We start from the raw sequence: 13,749 nt of genomic DNA, 5'->3' as shown, positions 1-13,749 counted from the left end.
AGAAATTCACCCTAGAAATAGCAGGACCAAATTTAAATGGCTGGGCTCCAAAGGACTTGTGTGCACTGTAATACATGCACACCAGGACTATTGTGATCCTCCTTTCCTACAACAGGTCCTTGCATTCATCTCCCTCCACTTCCCCAAAACCTGCCCCTGAAGTTTGGGGCACTCTCTGGAGTATCATTCAATGTAGCACAAGGTGTTGTTGTAAGGGAAGATCAGTTGTCCCCTTGTGCTTTATACACACGCACAGGCCTCTTGGATCCTGGCCATTAACACAGTAATATAAAAATAAATAATCTGTACCTAATTTATTAGCATTTGTATCAGCATAATTAATTCAATTGCTACGTTTTAGAGCAATAAAGGTATTTCTAATTCTGCACATTCTTTGAACCATTCCCTTAAAATGGTTAGAAAACTTGAAATTCTTAGGAACTCCTCTTCAGTTCACTGAATTTGTTCAAATTTTATCTCCAATCGAGATACAGCTGTTTGAAATTTATTTCTTGGTTTCCCCTACATGTCATACCTTTAAACTAAAATGCTACATTTATCATCTGAAATTGCAGCCCTAACTAGATGCAATAGACTTGTGTGTTAGAACATGGGTCTACTGCACCATTCTAAGATACAATAGATTAGGTCCAGATATGCCCCTTTATGAACGGAAGGGCTACGTTCATAGAGGAAACTGGGATCCAGTGGGCACTTGCTTATGGAGGAAGGGCAAGGTTGTGATTTTTGCTGAATCCTTCTCCCCCTGCAACCCCACCCCCACCCCGGTACCATTTCCTATGATGTTCTAGAGGGTCCCCCAACCTCTGGAGCTTTTTAGGGCTCACAGGGTGCAAAGGGAAGGAGGAATCAGCGGAAAACACTGCTCTTTTCCTTTCCTCTAGTGTAGCGGAATGTGAGCACATGTTTAGATCCAACTCAATGTCAGTTTAAAGGGAAGAAGAGATGTTAAGAGAGAAGTGTTGAACTCATTGCCTTCAGATTTTGACCCCCACAAGTTTCTGGATGGACTCCAACACGAGAAGTAAACATAACCAGGAGAAATGTGGCTGTGGGCTTAAGGAGAAAAAAAGCAATGGCGGGGACAATGCTTCTGCTGGCCGGTGCAACTTATGTTCTAACATGCAGGTTGTTCTGCCATTGCTTCTAATTAGCAACAAAAGTAGGCTCCATAGTATTTCTTTAGAGGTACAGCGCATACTATTTTTTTGTGACTTCTCAAACATGCCAAAACCATCACACTAGTTCCACTTCGGCTGTAGCTAGACCTAAGGTTTATCCCAGGATTGTCCTGGGGTCAAACCTGTTCATCTAAGTGCCACACAGGGCATCCAGAGCTCAGGCAGGGACGAACCTGGGATGATCCTGGGATAAACCTTAGGTCTAGCTATGACCTTCATGTTAGGAAGAGACGGCTCTAGTTTTATCCTAGGGTTCTTCTTAAAGGTTTACCATTTGTTTAGCATCATGACCATGAATACTATGAGGCAAATCCTTAAAATCTAATACTGAACATTGTCACATTATGAGGCAAAATAAACTGGAGTTACCTATAGGTGAATAGGGCTCGAAAACGCCACATATACTAAGACATTCTAATGAGCACCATAAGGTGTCAAAGTATGCTTACTTTGCTAATTCATTTCTGAAGCATCTCTTGCATATTTTTCTTTTTCTTTCTGTGCTGAAGTTTTGCATTCTGGTTTCTTATAGTGACACACAGTAGAATTTTGGATATTTGTGTTGTGCTTCCTGTATCCCACTTTTGTTGTGCTTCCTTCATTAACTAAATAGGCATCATCAATGGCAATAAAGAAAGGTTAGAAAGATGACACACCAAAAATTAAATGTGCTCTATTTTTTCATTCACAGTAGACTTGCAATTATTTGCTTCTATTACTAATTAAGAAAAGAATTAGTAGCTGGAACAAATTTATTCTCTTATATAGTCCAGTTTACTTAGGATGTTTTAATTTTATGGCACAACAAATATGTCAATATTACTTTTTTGTTGTGGAGGATCAGATGTCTTGGGGAAGATAGTTCTTCCAGTGCTGAGAGAAGTTTCTTAGCATTCAGTCAATTTTTTAAATCACTGGAAACATTCAGTGCTCTTCCCTTATTCGCGTATCAATTGTGACATCAAGTTGTTTAAAATACGGTCAAACTAATGTTTGACAAATCTATTGAATTGTATTTGTGGTGCTATTAGTTATGAACAACACAACTCTCCTTTCCCTCTCTGCCAGTTTTTGAACTTTAAAATGTTTATAGGGCTGTTTTAGGCATTTCCAATGGCCCAACCATGATTAAGCAATCAAGAATCCCATGGGGACTTCTCTCCTTTCAGATGAATATTGCTCCCCCTTTCAGTTTTGAGGTAACTATGAGTAGCATTACATCTGCACCAGCAGTTTACTAGTTATAGTCCTAAAGCACTTCTGTAAAGAATGTGCACACTCTGGTTTACTGCAGTGTTTAGTGAAATTGCTAATGCGGGTATAACATGAACTGTAGTTAACCCCAAGACTGAAAGACTAGGAGTTTCCACTTGAGAGGTTAGGAGAAGCACACAAGCTTGCACTGAAGTCCTGATTGCCTAACCATGATCAGGTGGAGGATCTCTATGCACATACGTTGGCTGAATCCCTGGTTGGAGTGTTTGTCGTCAGGGGCGGGGCCCAGCTCCCCTGTCAATGTGTGAGGAGTTTTTGTATGGATTGTTTTGAGAACCTTTTGGTTTTATCATTCACATTATTCAGTCACAAAACACATCTTTGCTGATTAAACAAAATTGATTAAAAAGATTCCTTCATAGCCTGCAGCTAGCCATGCTGCCTCATAAAGGCTAAAATACAATACTACCATGATTTGAATTGATAGTCTGAATCCTATGCATATCTCGACAGAAAAAAATCCTGCAACTCCCAGCATGCTGGCTGGGGCATGCTGGAAGTTGTAGGGTTTCTTTCTGTGTAAACATGATAGGATTCCATCTTTACAGAAAAAAATGCGGTGGAAAAAGGAGACTGTGGCTAAGGCAAATTAATTAAGGATAGGTTCATAGGATACATGCACCTCCCAATACCCCCTGAAAAGTGTACCTGGGGGGCTGGGGGCCATCTAGAGAGGTTTTTCAGAGGGCTGCAAGGGAGAGGTATAGGATGGGAAACATGCCTTCTGTGATCCTCCTAAACTTAACTTACTTTAGGATCCAAGCCAACAAATGGAATTTAATGGGTAGAAGCCAACTAATGTCAACAGAGGTTTTCCATCAGTGGAATGGGGGTGGTGGTGATTTCCCCTCTCCCATACCCCAAATCTCTTTGGTGGGTTCCTCAATCTCACAAAGCAGATTTTGGGTGGTGGGGGAGGGGCAATTGCCCTTGTTCATTCTGCTGACATAGGGCTCCGTAGTTGAAAGGACCATAGCTGTTTCCAAATCTGCTATTAATAGCTCAATCTACTACTAATTTTTTTTAATGTGGATAAAACTCCATCCTGAAGATAATTATTCCCACTTTTCCCCAGGAGAAGGAGAGAGAAATCTTCCACCACTCATATTATTCCAGTAATTTAGGGAGCTTTCAGTTAATTTAGGATCCTACCAGTCAGAAGGCATTGTGCAGATGTTACTCCATCTTTTTTCTCTTTAACAGATTTCTGTGTTAAGAAAAAAGATGGAACAAACAATGGAAAAACATGTGAGAGTTATGAGTGGAAGACTGAAGTCTGGACCCCTCATAAAATTCCATGAATGAGGCAGAATGATGATGCGATAAAGGTCTAATGTGGAAGCACAATTAGCACAAAGAAGAGAGATTGTTACCAAATGTATAAAGCAAAAAATATATATCCACTTTTTAAAATTCTGAAGTGGAGGAATCAGGAGAAATAGATTTTAAAAGAAAGTTCTGCCCGCCCACCACCCACCCATCACAAAACAACAAAAAACACCCCAAGATTGTTTTTTTGTTTTGTTTTTTGTAATGCATGTTTGGACAGGGGGGAAAATCCAACAACTCCAGCTTTCCTCAGCTAGGCATCTCGCTGATAAATGCTGTGAGTAGTAGGACTTTTTCTGTCTAAACATGCATAGGATTGTGCTCTTAATGGAAGTTTTAAAGATAAAGTTGAATTTTTCAAAAATTGAAGCCAGGTTACATGAATTGATTCCAGGTGTTCATGAGAACATAGGATTTGTTTCAAAAGGTATCCTACAGAATTTGGCAACAATCATTCAATTAAGATACCCAAGTAAATTCTATTGCGATATCTTCTATGCCTATACTTATCTTTTCTCACAAACTGTTTGTATCTGTCAATTATATATCCAGCTTCTACTATTTTCTTAATAGTTTAGTCTTGCTATCTGTGGTCCCATCTTAATTTTAATATCTGAAATACTGTAGTAATGTTTAATTTTTTAAAAAAATAGCACACAGTGCTCATGGTCACTGAAACTTGGGATTAGGTAACTACTAGTCCAATACTGATGCTTCATTGGCACTTGGATTCTAATGTAGTTATTAGGGCACACTACATCATCTGAAAAAATTAACATGGTCTAGCTCACTGAAGACTATGGCTGGGTTCACACAACACTCTAATTCACCCAGCGTGGGTTGTTGTTGAATCATAGGTTATTCTGTTTTCTGAATGCAGTGTGTTTTCACCCAGGGGTTGTTATGGTGTTGTCTGAACGCAGCACTTTTTTACAGGGGGGTTATGTTGTCTGAATGCCATGCATTTTCCTCAGGGTTGCTCATTATCCATGCAGTGCGGCTTGTTAACCACCCTGAAACAACCCAACAAGCCATGGGTTCTCAAGGTAGCTTGTTAAAGATAAACCACACTTCATGGTTAACAAGCCACCCTGCGGAAAACATGCTGCATTCAGTCAACATGATAACCCATGGTGTGTTAGTGTATTGTTTGAACCCATATATATTTTCAGAATGCAACTGGAGAGTTTTGCATGTATGAATATTCTCACCATATATATTTTTTTTAAAAGTCCCTGCACATAGAAACCAAGAATGTCAGAGAGAAGAGGCTCGTTTAAACTAAAAGCCTTTTACCTGACATGCTAGTTTTTACAGGTCAGAATAATTTTTATGTGGGACCATTCAAACATGCAGTTCCTCCGTGTGTTCTCTAGTATTACAGTCCATGGAGTGCTATATCATGTGCCATTAACTTTAACTACTATGTACAATGCTTCAGACTGCAATATTTCTGAAATGTGCAATGTTTTTCCCCCCTTTAGTACAGCATATGCACTTTTAGGCATATTACATCTGACTTGATACAGGATACCAAAATAATATTCTTCAAAAGTGCATGTAGAGCCAGCTTAGTTTTTATATGCTTACGTAAGTTCCTGGAACACTGCTTATATTAGTTCAAGGACCTAACAAATGCAAGATGTAGTTTCAGGGTACTTGTGGATCTGTCCATCCTGAGCAGTGAATTTTGAGCTGTTATAAATAGCTTAAAGGAGCCTACGTATATTACATTAGACCAGCTGAACCTAATTTTATATAAGCTTTATTCCAAAGCATCACATAGCAAGTAAACTTCAAAATTAAGTGTAGTTACAAATAGTTGTTTCTTATTTTTTTTTCCAGTCCCCTTTTGCTTTCTTTAACGACCACATGAAACTTGAGAAGCCATCTAAAGCTAAATCATTTAGTGGAGTTGGGCAGTTCCCAAGTGTCCAACAAGAAGGCCTGGTTTAGGCTGCGATGGCCACTGTCATTCCTGGTGATTTGTCAGAAGTAAGAGATACCCAGAAAGTCCCTTCAGGGAAACGTAAGCGTGGTGAATCCAAACCAAGAAAAAACTTTCCTTGCCAACTGTGTGACAAGGCCTTTAACAGTGTTGAGAAATTAAAGGTTCACTCATACTCTCACACAGGAGAGAGGCCCTACAAGTGCACACAACAAGACTGCACCAAGGCCTTTGTTTCTAAGTACAAATTACTAAGGTATTAAACTCTATTTATTTTTCAGATTATATTATAATTTGTTGGCCATTTTAAGCTTTGTAAACGTATATATCTGTGTACACTTCAGCTGATTTTCAGGGAGGAAATGTTAGTTAATTTAGACATCATATTGTAGAATTATAAAGTACAATGCATAGTATTATAAGCTACTGAGTTTTTGTTTGTTTGTTCTGTTTCAAAGTTTAAAGCTTTTCAGTTGTATCAACTTGTTGCAAATAAGTGTATCGACTGAGCATTTTGGCTATGGACATAAATGAAGTATTCACACGTAATGAAATATATTATTAAAGTAATTTAATAATCAAACTAAAATGTCAATCAAAATGAAATGGCATATAATGTATGATTTGCTATATTTAAGTATGACACCATGTCTGTAGTGACATGTCTCCTGCAAAATATTTTTCAGGGGTGGGGGGATAGCATAGTATTTAGCAGCCATTAAAAATGAACTCATGTACTTTTTGATCAAAATAATTACTTACAGAATATATCTGTGTTTAAAGGCATATGGCTACTCATTCTCCTGAGAAAACCCACAAGTGTAATTATTGTGAGAAAATGTTTCATCGAAAAGATCACCTAAAGAATCACCTACATACACATAATCCCAATAAAGAGGCCTTTAAGTGTGAAGAATGTGGAAAGAACTACAACACAAAGCTTGGGTTTAAGCGTCACCTGGCTTTGCATGCTGCAACAAGTGGTGACCTCACCTGTAAAGTATGTTTGCAGACATTTGAAAGCACAGGGGTGTTGCTGGAGCACCTAAAAACTCATGCAGGCAAATCATCAGGTGGAGTGAAGGAGAAAAAGCACCAGTGTGAACATTGTGATCGTCGGTTTTACACCCGAAAGGATGTCCGAAGACACATGGTAGTGCACACTGGAAGAAAGGACTTCCTCTGTCAGTATTGTGCACAGAGATTTGGCCGGAAGGATCACCTAACACGGCATATGAAGAAAAGTCACAACCAAGAACTTCTGAAGGTCAAAACAGAGCCAATGGACCTTCTAGACCCATTTACTTGCAATGTTTCTGTGCCTATAAAGGATGAGCTGCTTCCAGTGATGAATTTATCTTCCAGTGAACTGACATCAAAGCCATTTACAAACACTTTGCAATTAAATCTCTACAACACTCAAATTCAGTCCATGCAGAGCTCAACATCTGCACACCAAATGGTTGCCACATCATTACCTTTAGGAATGCCTTGTCCGATAGATATGGAATCTGTCCACCCTTCTCACCAGCTTTCTCTAAAATATCCACTCAGTTCTACCTCATATACAGTTTCTATGACTGATAAAGAGCAGCCATTGAAAGGGGAAATTGAAAGTTACTTAATGGAATTGCAAAGTGGTATGCCTTCTTCATCCCAAGATTCTCATGCATCTTCATCTAAATTAGGGTTGGATTCTCAAGTAGGTCCACTAGATGATGGATCTGGGGATATTTCCCTTTCCAAAAGTTCTGTTTCTATTAGTGAACCTTTAAGCACCCCATCACTGGACTTTTCTCAGTTATTCAATTTTATACCAGTAAATGGACCTCCTTTTAATCCTTCTGTTTCTGTGGGAAATCTTGGAATGGGTTACACACAGGAGGAGGCGCATTCATCTATGCCTCAGCTTCCTCCACAGGCACAAGATCCACAAGACCCTGGTAATAGTATAGGCCTTGGGTCTTTGCATTCATTGTCAGCAGCTTTTACAAGCAGTCTAAACACAACCACAACCCTTCCACGATTTCATCAAGCTTTCCAATAGAATGAAAAAAATGGCCTTGTGACAATTTTATTTGTAGAAATGCCTTAGATTACTTTAATGTAGTGCCTGCTATGTCATTTGTAAATCTACTTTTGTACAGTACCAATCTCATTAAGCCAGTATGAAATTCAAATTAACTTTTAAAATATTTTGAATGTGTTCATTCACAATTGTTTACTTTGGTTTTTAAAACTGTCTCTGTATTCACACTGCCAATAGACCCATACTTTAAAATATATATATAAAGAAACCATTCCTGAAATTTTATGTATCCCATGTTTTAAAGCTTCATTAAGATTTGATAATTCTACAGGTCAATGGAATGGCGACTATTTTAATAACTTTAATAGTAGCAACAGAACATTAATGTTAATACAGATAATTTCCTGAAAAATTCAGAAAACTATTGTCTTGTTCATAACCTGAAAATAATGCTTTATAAATACGTTTGTAACTCTTGTATGAAAAATTGTACAGCTTTTACATGTAGGTTTTTTAGAAGATCTGAAGGATCTACTACTCTTGCTTAAATACTTTCACAAGTTAGAGAGGAAGAAAACTCTCATTTAAGTGCAATTACAAAGTAGTATAATTTGGCAAGAAAAGTATGCCTAATTGGCAAGTTTAAAAAGTGACAAAATTAAAAGCTGGCTTTGAAATAAAAATATTGTAACTTCACTTTTTCTATAAATACCTATCTTTTCTATCTCTCATCCAAAAGGTGGGTCAAATCCAGCCAAGTTTTAAATGCTGTCAATTTGATTAGTTTGCAGTCAGAAAATGAATGTAAATTTGCAAATACATGTTTCCATATTTTCATTGGAGTGGATCTTTTGAGTTGTATTTCATGGTGTGTAATGGCGCCCTAAGCAACAACATAGGTGGTAATCACACTTACCACACCTGGGTATTTGGCTAGTGAACTTTTTTCAATGCCAAGAATTAAGAACAGGACTCCTAGGAGTGAAGTAAAAGCATATTGCTTATGCCACTTTTACCTAATATACAAGGGTATTTAGGAAAAGTAATAACAGAATGGCTAATCATGCTGTATGTCAAATTTATGTTGCTTTTCAAAACACCCTCTTATTCCTTACTCCCTGATAACCAAAAGAGGGGGAACTGTGATATATAAATGCAGAATATAGTTTTGCTATACCTTGGAAACATTCTGTTCCTTGTCATTTTTAGGAGGAATTTTTAAAATGCATAACTATCTCCAATAATTTGTGTGGATGAATACATGGGTTTTAAGTGGTTAAAATAAATATACTTCACAGAAACAAAAGTTGCTCCCATTGAGGAGCTTTTGCTCCCAATATTTGTATCATTGGTTCCTACTTTTTTATCGTAGGAATAATATGCAGATGTGATTTTACTATTTTATACTGATGTATTTAAATTTTATTACTGAATGGTAACTTTTTATAAATGTTTATGTTCCAAAGGCATTAAAATAAGGATGTATTAATAAGGAAAATACCTTTTCAAAACTCTGCAAGCTGCTCCAATATGCTGTGAGAAGTCTTTCTCAAAGTAGACCTTAACTCTGCTGCATGATTGCTTCCTTTAGTTTCTATGAAACAGATTGCTAAAATATATCTTTAGTGGAATGATTTGTTCAATATTGCTTTCCAGCCTTTTAGCACCATCATTTTAAGGGGAAAACATTTAAAAAGAAAATTGGAAATACTGCAAAATACTTTATGGTCGAAATGGTATGAAGCAAGTAGAAATTTCCTTCTGGATTAGAAAGCATAGGAAGGCTTTACCTCTTCAAAGGAATCATATCCTATGAGGAAATTAAACATCCTAATGTGCTTTTTGTAGATGTTGAATATGTTCAACACCTCACAGAATTGGCACCTGCTGGCCTTCTCTGCCCAATTTTTCCATTCACTTTAAACAATTGTGTTTGTTCCTAGGAAACTCCATCAGACAACTGTTGAAAAAAGTATGTCACTCATTTCAGAAGTGAGTTGAACTAGTTTTAACCTTTCAGTTTCTAATTGAGGCTTACCACTACATTAGTTATGGTGTTTGACAGGGATGGTATGTACAAAGCATGTTACAACAATGTTATCTGTCTTCAGTGTTAGTTGCTGGTTAACTTGATTTAAAAAAAAACTAGTTTTTCCAGTACTCCTTAATATACATGAAGGCTCCATATTGTCATGGCAGTTCCTTCAGGTTCTACAATGGGATTAATTAGACAGGTGCACTTCAAATAAGTAGTAGAATCTCAGACAAGATATTGAACCTCATTCAGTTAGTACTTCAGAAAGTAGCTACACCTTGTGTGCAAGCCACTGAAGTAAGATGTATAAATATATGGAAGCAGAATGACAGTGTAGGCGTTATGTACACATTAGTGCTTTATGACTATCATTTAGGCAGAAACTTTGTTGGCAACTTAAAAATGTCAATTTTAAAGCCTATTTTGTAGTTACCAGGTTAATTCTTAAGAGTGGAGTGTGGTGTGTGCTGGCTGATCATGCACCACACTTTGTACAACTTCTAAACTTCTGCTATGGATTTAAAAAAATATTATATATATAATTTGCTTGTGTTTTATTAGTAGTGAATTGTGGAATAGAGTGATTTATTCATTTGGCAGTAGAGGTTTTCAAAAACCATATACTGACTAAAACATGAGCCAGACCTGATTGCTTTATTAAGCTAATAATGAATGTTAAGAGTACATATTTTCAGGATCTTTTGCCTAGTGAGCTCTATATGTATTGTAGATTGGTGTGTGTGCGGGTGGGTGTGTATGTGTGTGTGTTAAACTAAAGCTCGATCAACTTCTGTGTTACACATAATACAAGATATAGCACTTTCAAAAAGAAAACCTAAACCTTATAAAAGATAGTTTCTTACAGGTTATGCTTTCTATTATAAAATCTTATATTATAATTTTTCAAGTGCCATTAGATGATATATGTGGGCCTTTGATATAATGCTTTGGGTACAAAATGGTAAACATTTTTAACTTTTAACAGGTACATCTTAAAGTGTTTTTGTATCAATTTGCTATATTGCACAGAACCAGTGTGTCTTTTTAAAGGGTTTTACAATGGATTTCTAGGTTTACATGTTTCAAACTATGCCGTCTTCTACTGCCATTTAATACCAATCCAAAAACTGCGTGGTCAACAATAGTTAAGTGTATACTCAAATCTTAGAGGTTGCAGTCGTGTGCCCACTAATGCTAAGTAAATCCCATACATTTCATTGGGAATTACATGTGTGAAATTAGGCACAGGATTTCAACCTTACATCTCAATCCTATGTATGTTTACTTGGAAGATCCACTAAATTCAATGGAATTTACTTCCAAATAAATGTGCATAAGATTGCAATCTTCAGGATGTTTAAAAAGCAGTATTCTAAAGATATAATGTCCTACCATAGCTATGCTGCTGTTGAAATTCAATATAGGGTTGATCCTGTGCCTGTATAAAGGGAAGGATTAAGCTCTTAATTACTTGTCTCATACACTGGTTTAGCAGCTTAAAATGACGTGCCTCTTAGTATCAAAACCTATACATTACTTGCTATGAAGTATACCGTGTAGGTTCAGCTGCCTATCTGCATCATGTCAGTATATAATGAACACAGCCACCTATTTGACATTACAGAGGAAGGCACTTTCAAGTGATGTCGTGGTAATTAAAATGTATTTTAGTCCCTTAACCCCTATAAGGGTGGTGGTATGTCGAAAATCCATGTCTTTTGATTAGTATTTAACCCTAAAATTGACACAACTATTGCTAACTGCATGTATACACTTTTCAGTATAAGCTTCAGTGGTACAGTTGAACCAGAATGAATGTTTATCTTCTCAGAAACACTCCTGCAAATATAGTGGATCATGCTGCTAATATAACTTGGGATACAACTCCTCTCATGGTGCTACAGACCTCCCTGTCTCATTTAGACTGATGTATTTTTATCCATAGAGAAAGGCCTATACTAGATTTATAGATGTATGATATATTTTTATACTGTGACTTAATTTGTCATTAATGAATTTTGTACACCACCATGTTTTCATATGCACTTGCAAAAGGAGAAACTTGGACATGTAAATTTATACCCAGATAAGCCTATTCTCAAAACTAGAAGATGACAGTTGAAAGGAGGGCTTTTGATATGGTGTGAAGTGAAGAACATACTTATTTCTAAGAGCCCTTTGAATATTGACAAACTGGGAAACAATATAAAAAGGTTGACACCTGAACCTGACTTGGATTGCTGAAATTATATTTTTAGATAGTGAGAAATGTTTGGACTTGTGTGCTAAAATGTTTTAATGATACAGATTATGAGTCAAAATAGAAAAATGCATTCCAGACTGAATTTGTGTATTTCATTTAAAATTACTATCCTGTGATATGGGAAATTGTGTTGCTTTTATCATGTATATGTACTTTAAAATGTATTCACAAACTACTGTTGTACTTGTATAAAATATAGACAAAAGATTGCATATATATTTTTGTGTATAAGCTCTGTAAAATAGCTATCACATTATGAAGCTGCAGCAGGATTTCATTTTAGACATTCATATCCAAAGAAACAGACTATTTATTGTCCACATACCCTGATAAAAATATAACTTGCTGCTATTAAACAATAGTGCTGCAGCTTCTCGTGGCCTACAGTGTTATGTTTGCTGTACAAAAATATGTGAACTTCACAAAATATCAATAAAACTACAGAATGGTTTTAGTTATGTACAAAATATGCCTTGAGTTAAGTATTTTGTGTGTGCATGCATGTGTGATTATGCACAAGGCTACAACTTAGATTTCAGATAGTCATGTATTCTAACAACATTACTGATTTGCAGATAATAAATTGACAAGGATTTGGTGGGGGATCATTAATCAATCTATGATTTGGCCAAATCACCAGCCTCAAAAATGACTCTAGCAAAGTAGTGGTAATGTTCCAAATTTGGATAATAAGCTTTTTGTAAAAAGATGGCATACACAGAAAGGGTGGGGGGTTGTATTCATGCCAGGTTTGAACAATTTGTGGCCGTCTAGATCAGTGGTTTCCAAAGTGGGCGGTACTGCCCCCCTTGGGGGCAGTGGGATTGCATAGGGGGGCGCTAAGAGATAAAGGGGTGGCAGGGGGGACGCTCGAGGTGGTCTTTTCCAAGAAGTGCCTCTCCAGAAGGTCTTAAAACCCAGGGACATTTTTATGGGAGAAGGTAGTTTGGTCCCAAGCCATATAGGGGAAGAATCCACACATGTATTAATACCGTTTAAGAAGAGTCCTTTTAACGGTGAATTGAAATGTTTCAAAAGCACCAAAACGCTAATGAAGAGACATACCCTGCTTGGTGTGTCCTGCCATGCCGGCTGCAAAACAGAGGTGTTAGCTCTCTTTTCCTCCCTCCCTCAGCAAGCCTGCGGTGGGTGCTTCCCATTTAAAGGTGCTGCATGCAGCCTGGCCCCTTTTTCATTCTCAGCTCCTCAGCCCAGCCGCCACCGCCGCTGCTCAGCCCAGGAGCCCAGACCCGCAGGATCCAAAGGAGCACAGCCCCTTTAAATGGGAAGCACCCACCACCCCAGGCTTGTCGAGGGAGGGAGGGAAAATAGAGCAAATGCCTCTGTTTGCAGCGGGCACACCAAGCAGGGTATGTCTTTTTATTAGCATTTTGGTGCTTTTAAACATTTTAATTCACCGTTAAAAGGACTCTTCTTAAACAGTATTAATACATGTGTGGATTGAGGAGGGTCTTGTTGGCAGCATGGCTCCGGACAACTCGGGCTGATGGAGCACCTCTCCTGGCATGACCCAAATATACTACACTCATCATCTAAGGCCCTCCTCAGAGTGCCTCCTCCTAGCAGAGGTTTGCAAAAAATGGAGGTTTTTTGTTTTTTAAAAAATTACGTTACGATACTGCTGTGATTGACCGGCTTCTAAAGCAC

At 37.5% G+C, this 13,749-nt stretch overlaps 1 protein-coding gene across 3 annotated transcripts in view; it reads left to right on the top strand.

Annotated features, from left to right (window-relative positions):
- Nucleotides 1–12,456, top strand: part of PLAG1 (PLAG1 zinc finger) — a 36,069-nt gene extending 23,613 nt beyond the window's left edge. Inside the window, exons 3-4 of one of the 3 annotated variants that reach the window (XM_063130748.1) lie at nt 5,652–6,010; nt 6,538–12,456. In XM_063130748.1, the coding sequence (XP_062986818.1) occupies nt 5,769–6,010; nt 6,538–7,801 (1,506 nt within the window). In that variant the 5' untranslated portion in view covers nt 5,652–5,768 and the 3' untranslated portion in view covers nt 7,802–12,456. Of the gene's footprint in view, nt 1–5,572; nt 6,011–6,537 lie in introns of those variants that run through there. The other 2 variants (XM_063130749.1, XM_063130750.1) reach the window with 2 other exon arrangements.
- Nucleotides 12,457–13,749: the final 1,293 nt, after the last annotated feature.

The sequence above is a fragment of the Elgaria multicarinata genome, chromosome 7 (genome assembly GCF_023053635.1).
Source record: "Elgaria multicarinata webbii isolate HBS135686 ecotype San Diego chromosome 7, rElgMul1.1.pri, whole genome shotgun sequence".
NCBI lineage: Eukaryota > Metazoa > Chordata > Lepidosauria > Squamata > Anguidae > Elgaria > Elgaria multicarinata.
Note: the sequence above shows the minus strand (reverse complement) of the source record. Positions and strands in the feature narration are given on the sequence as shown.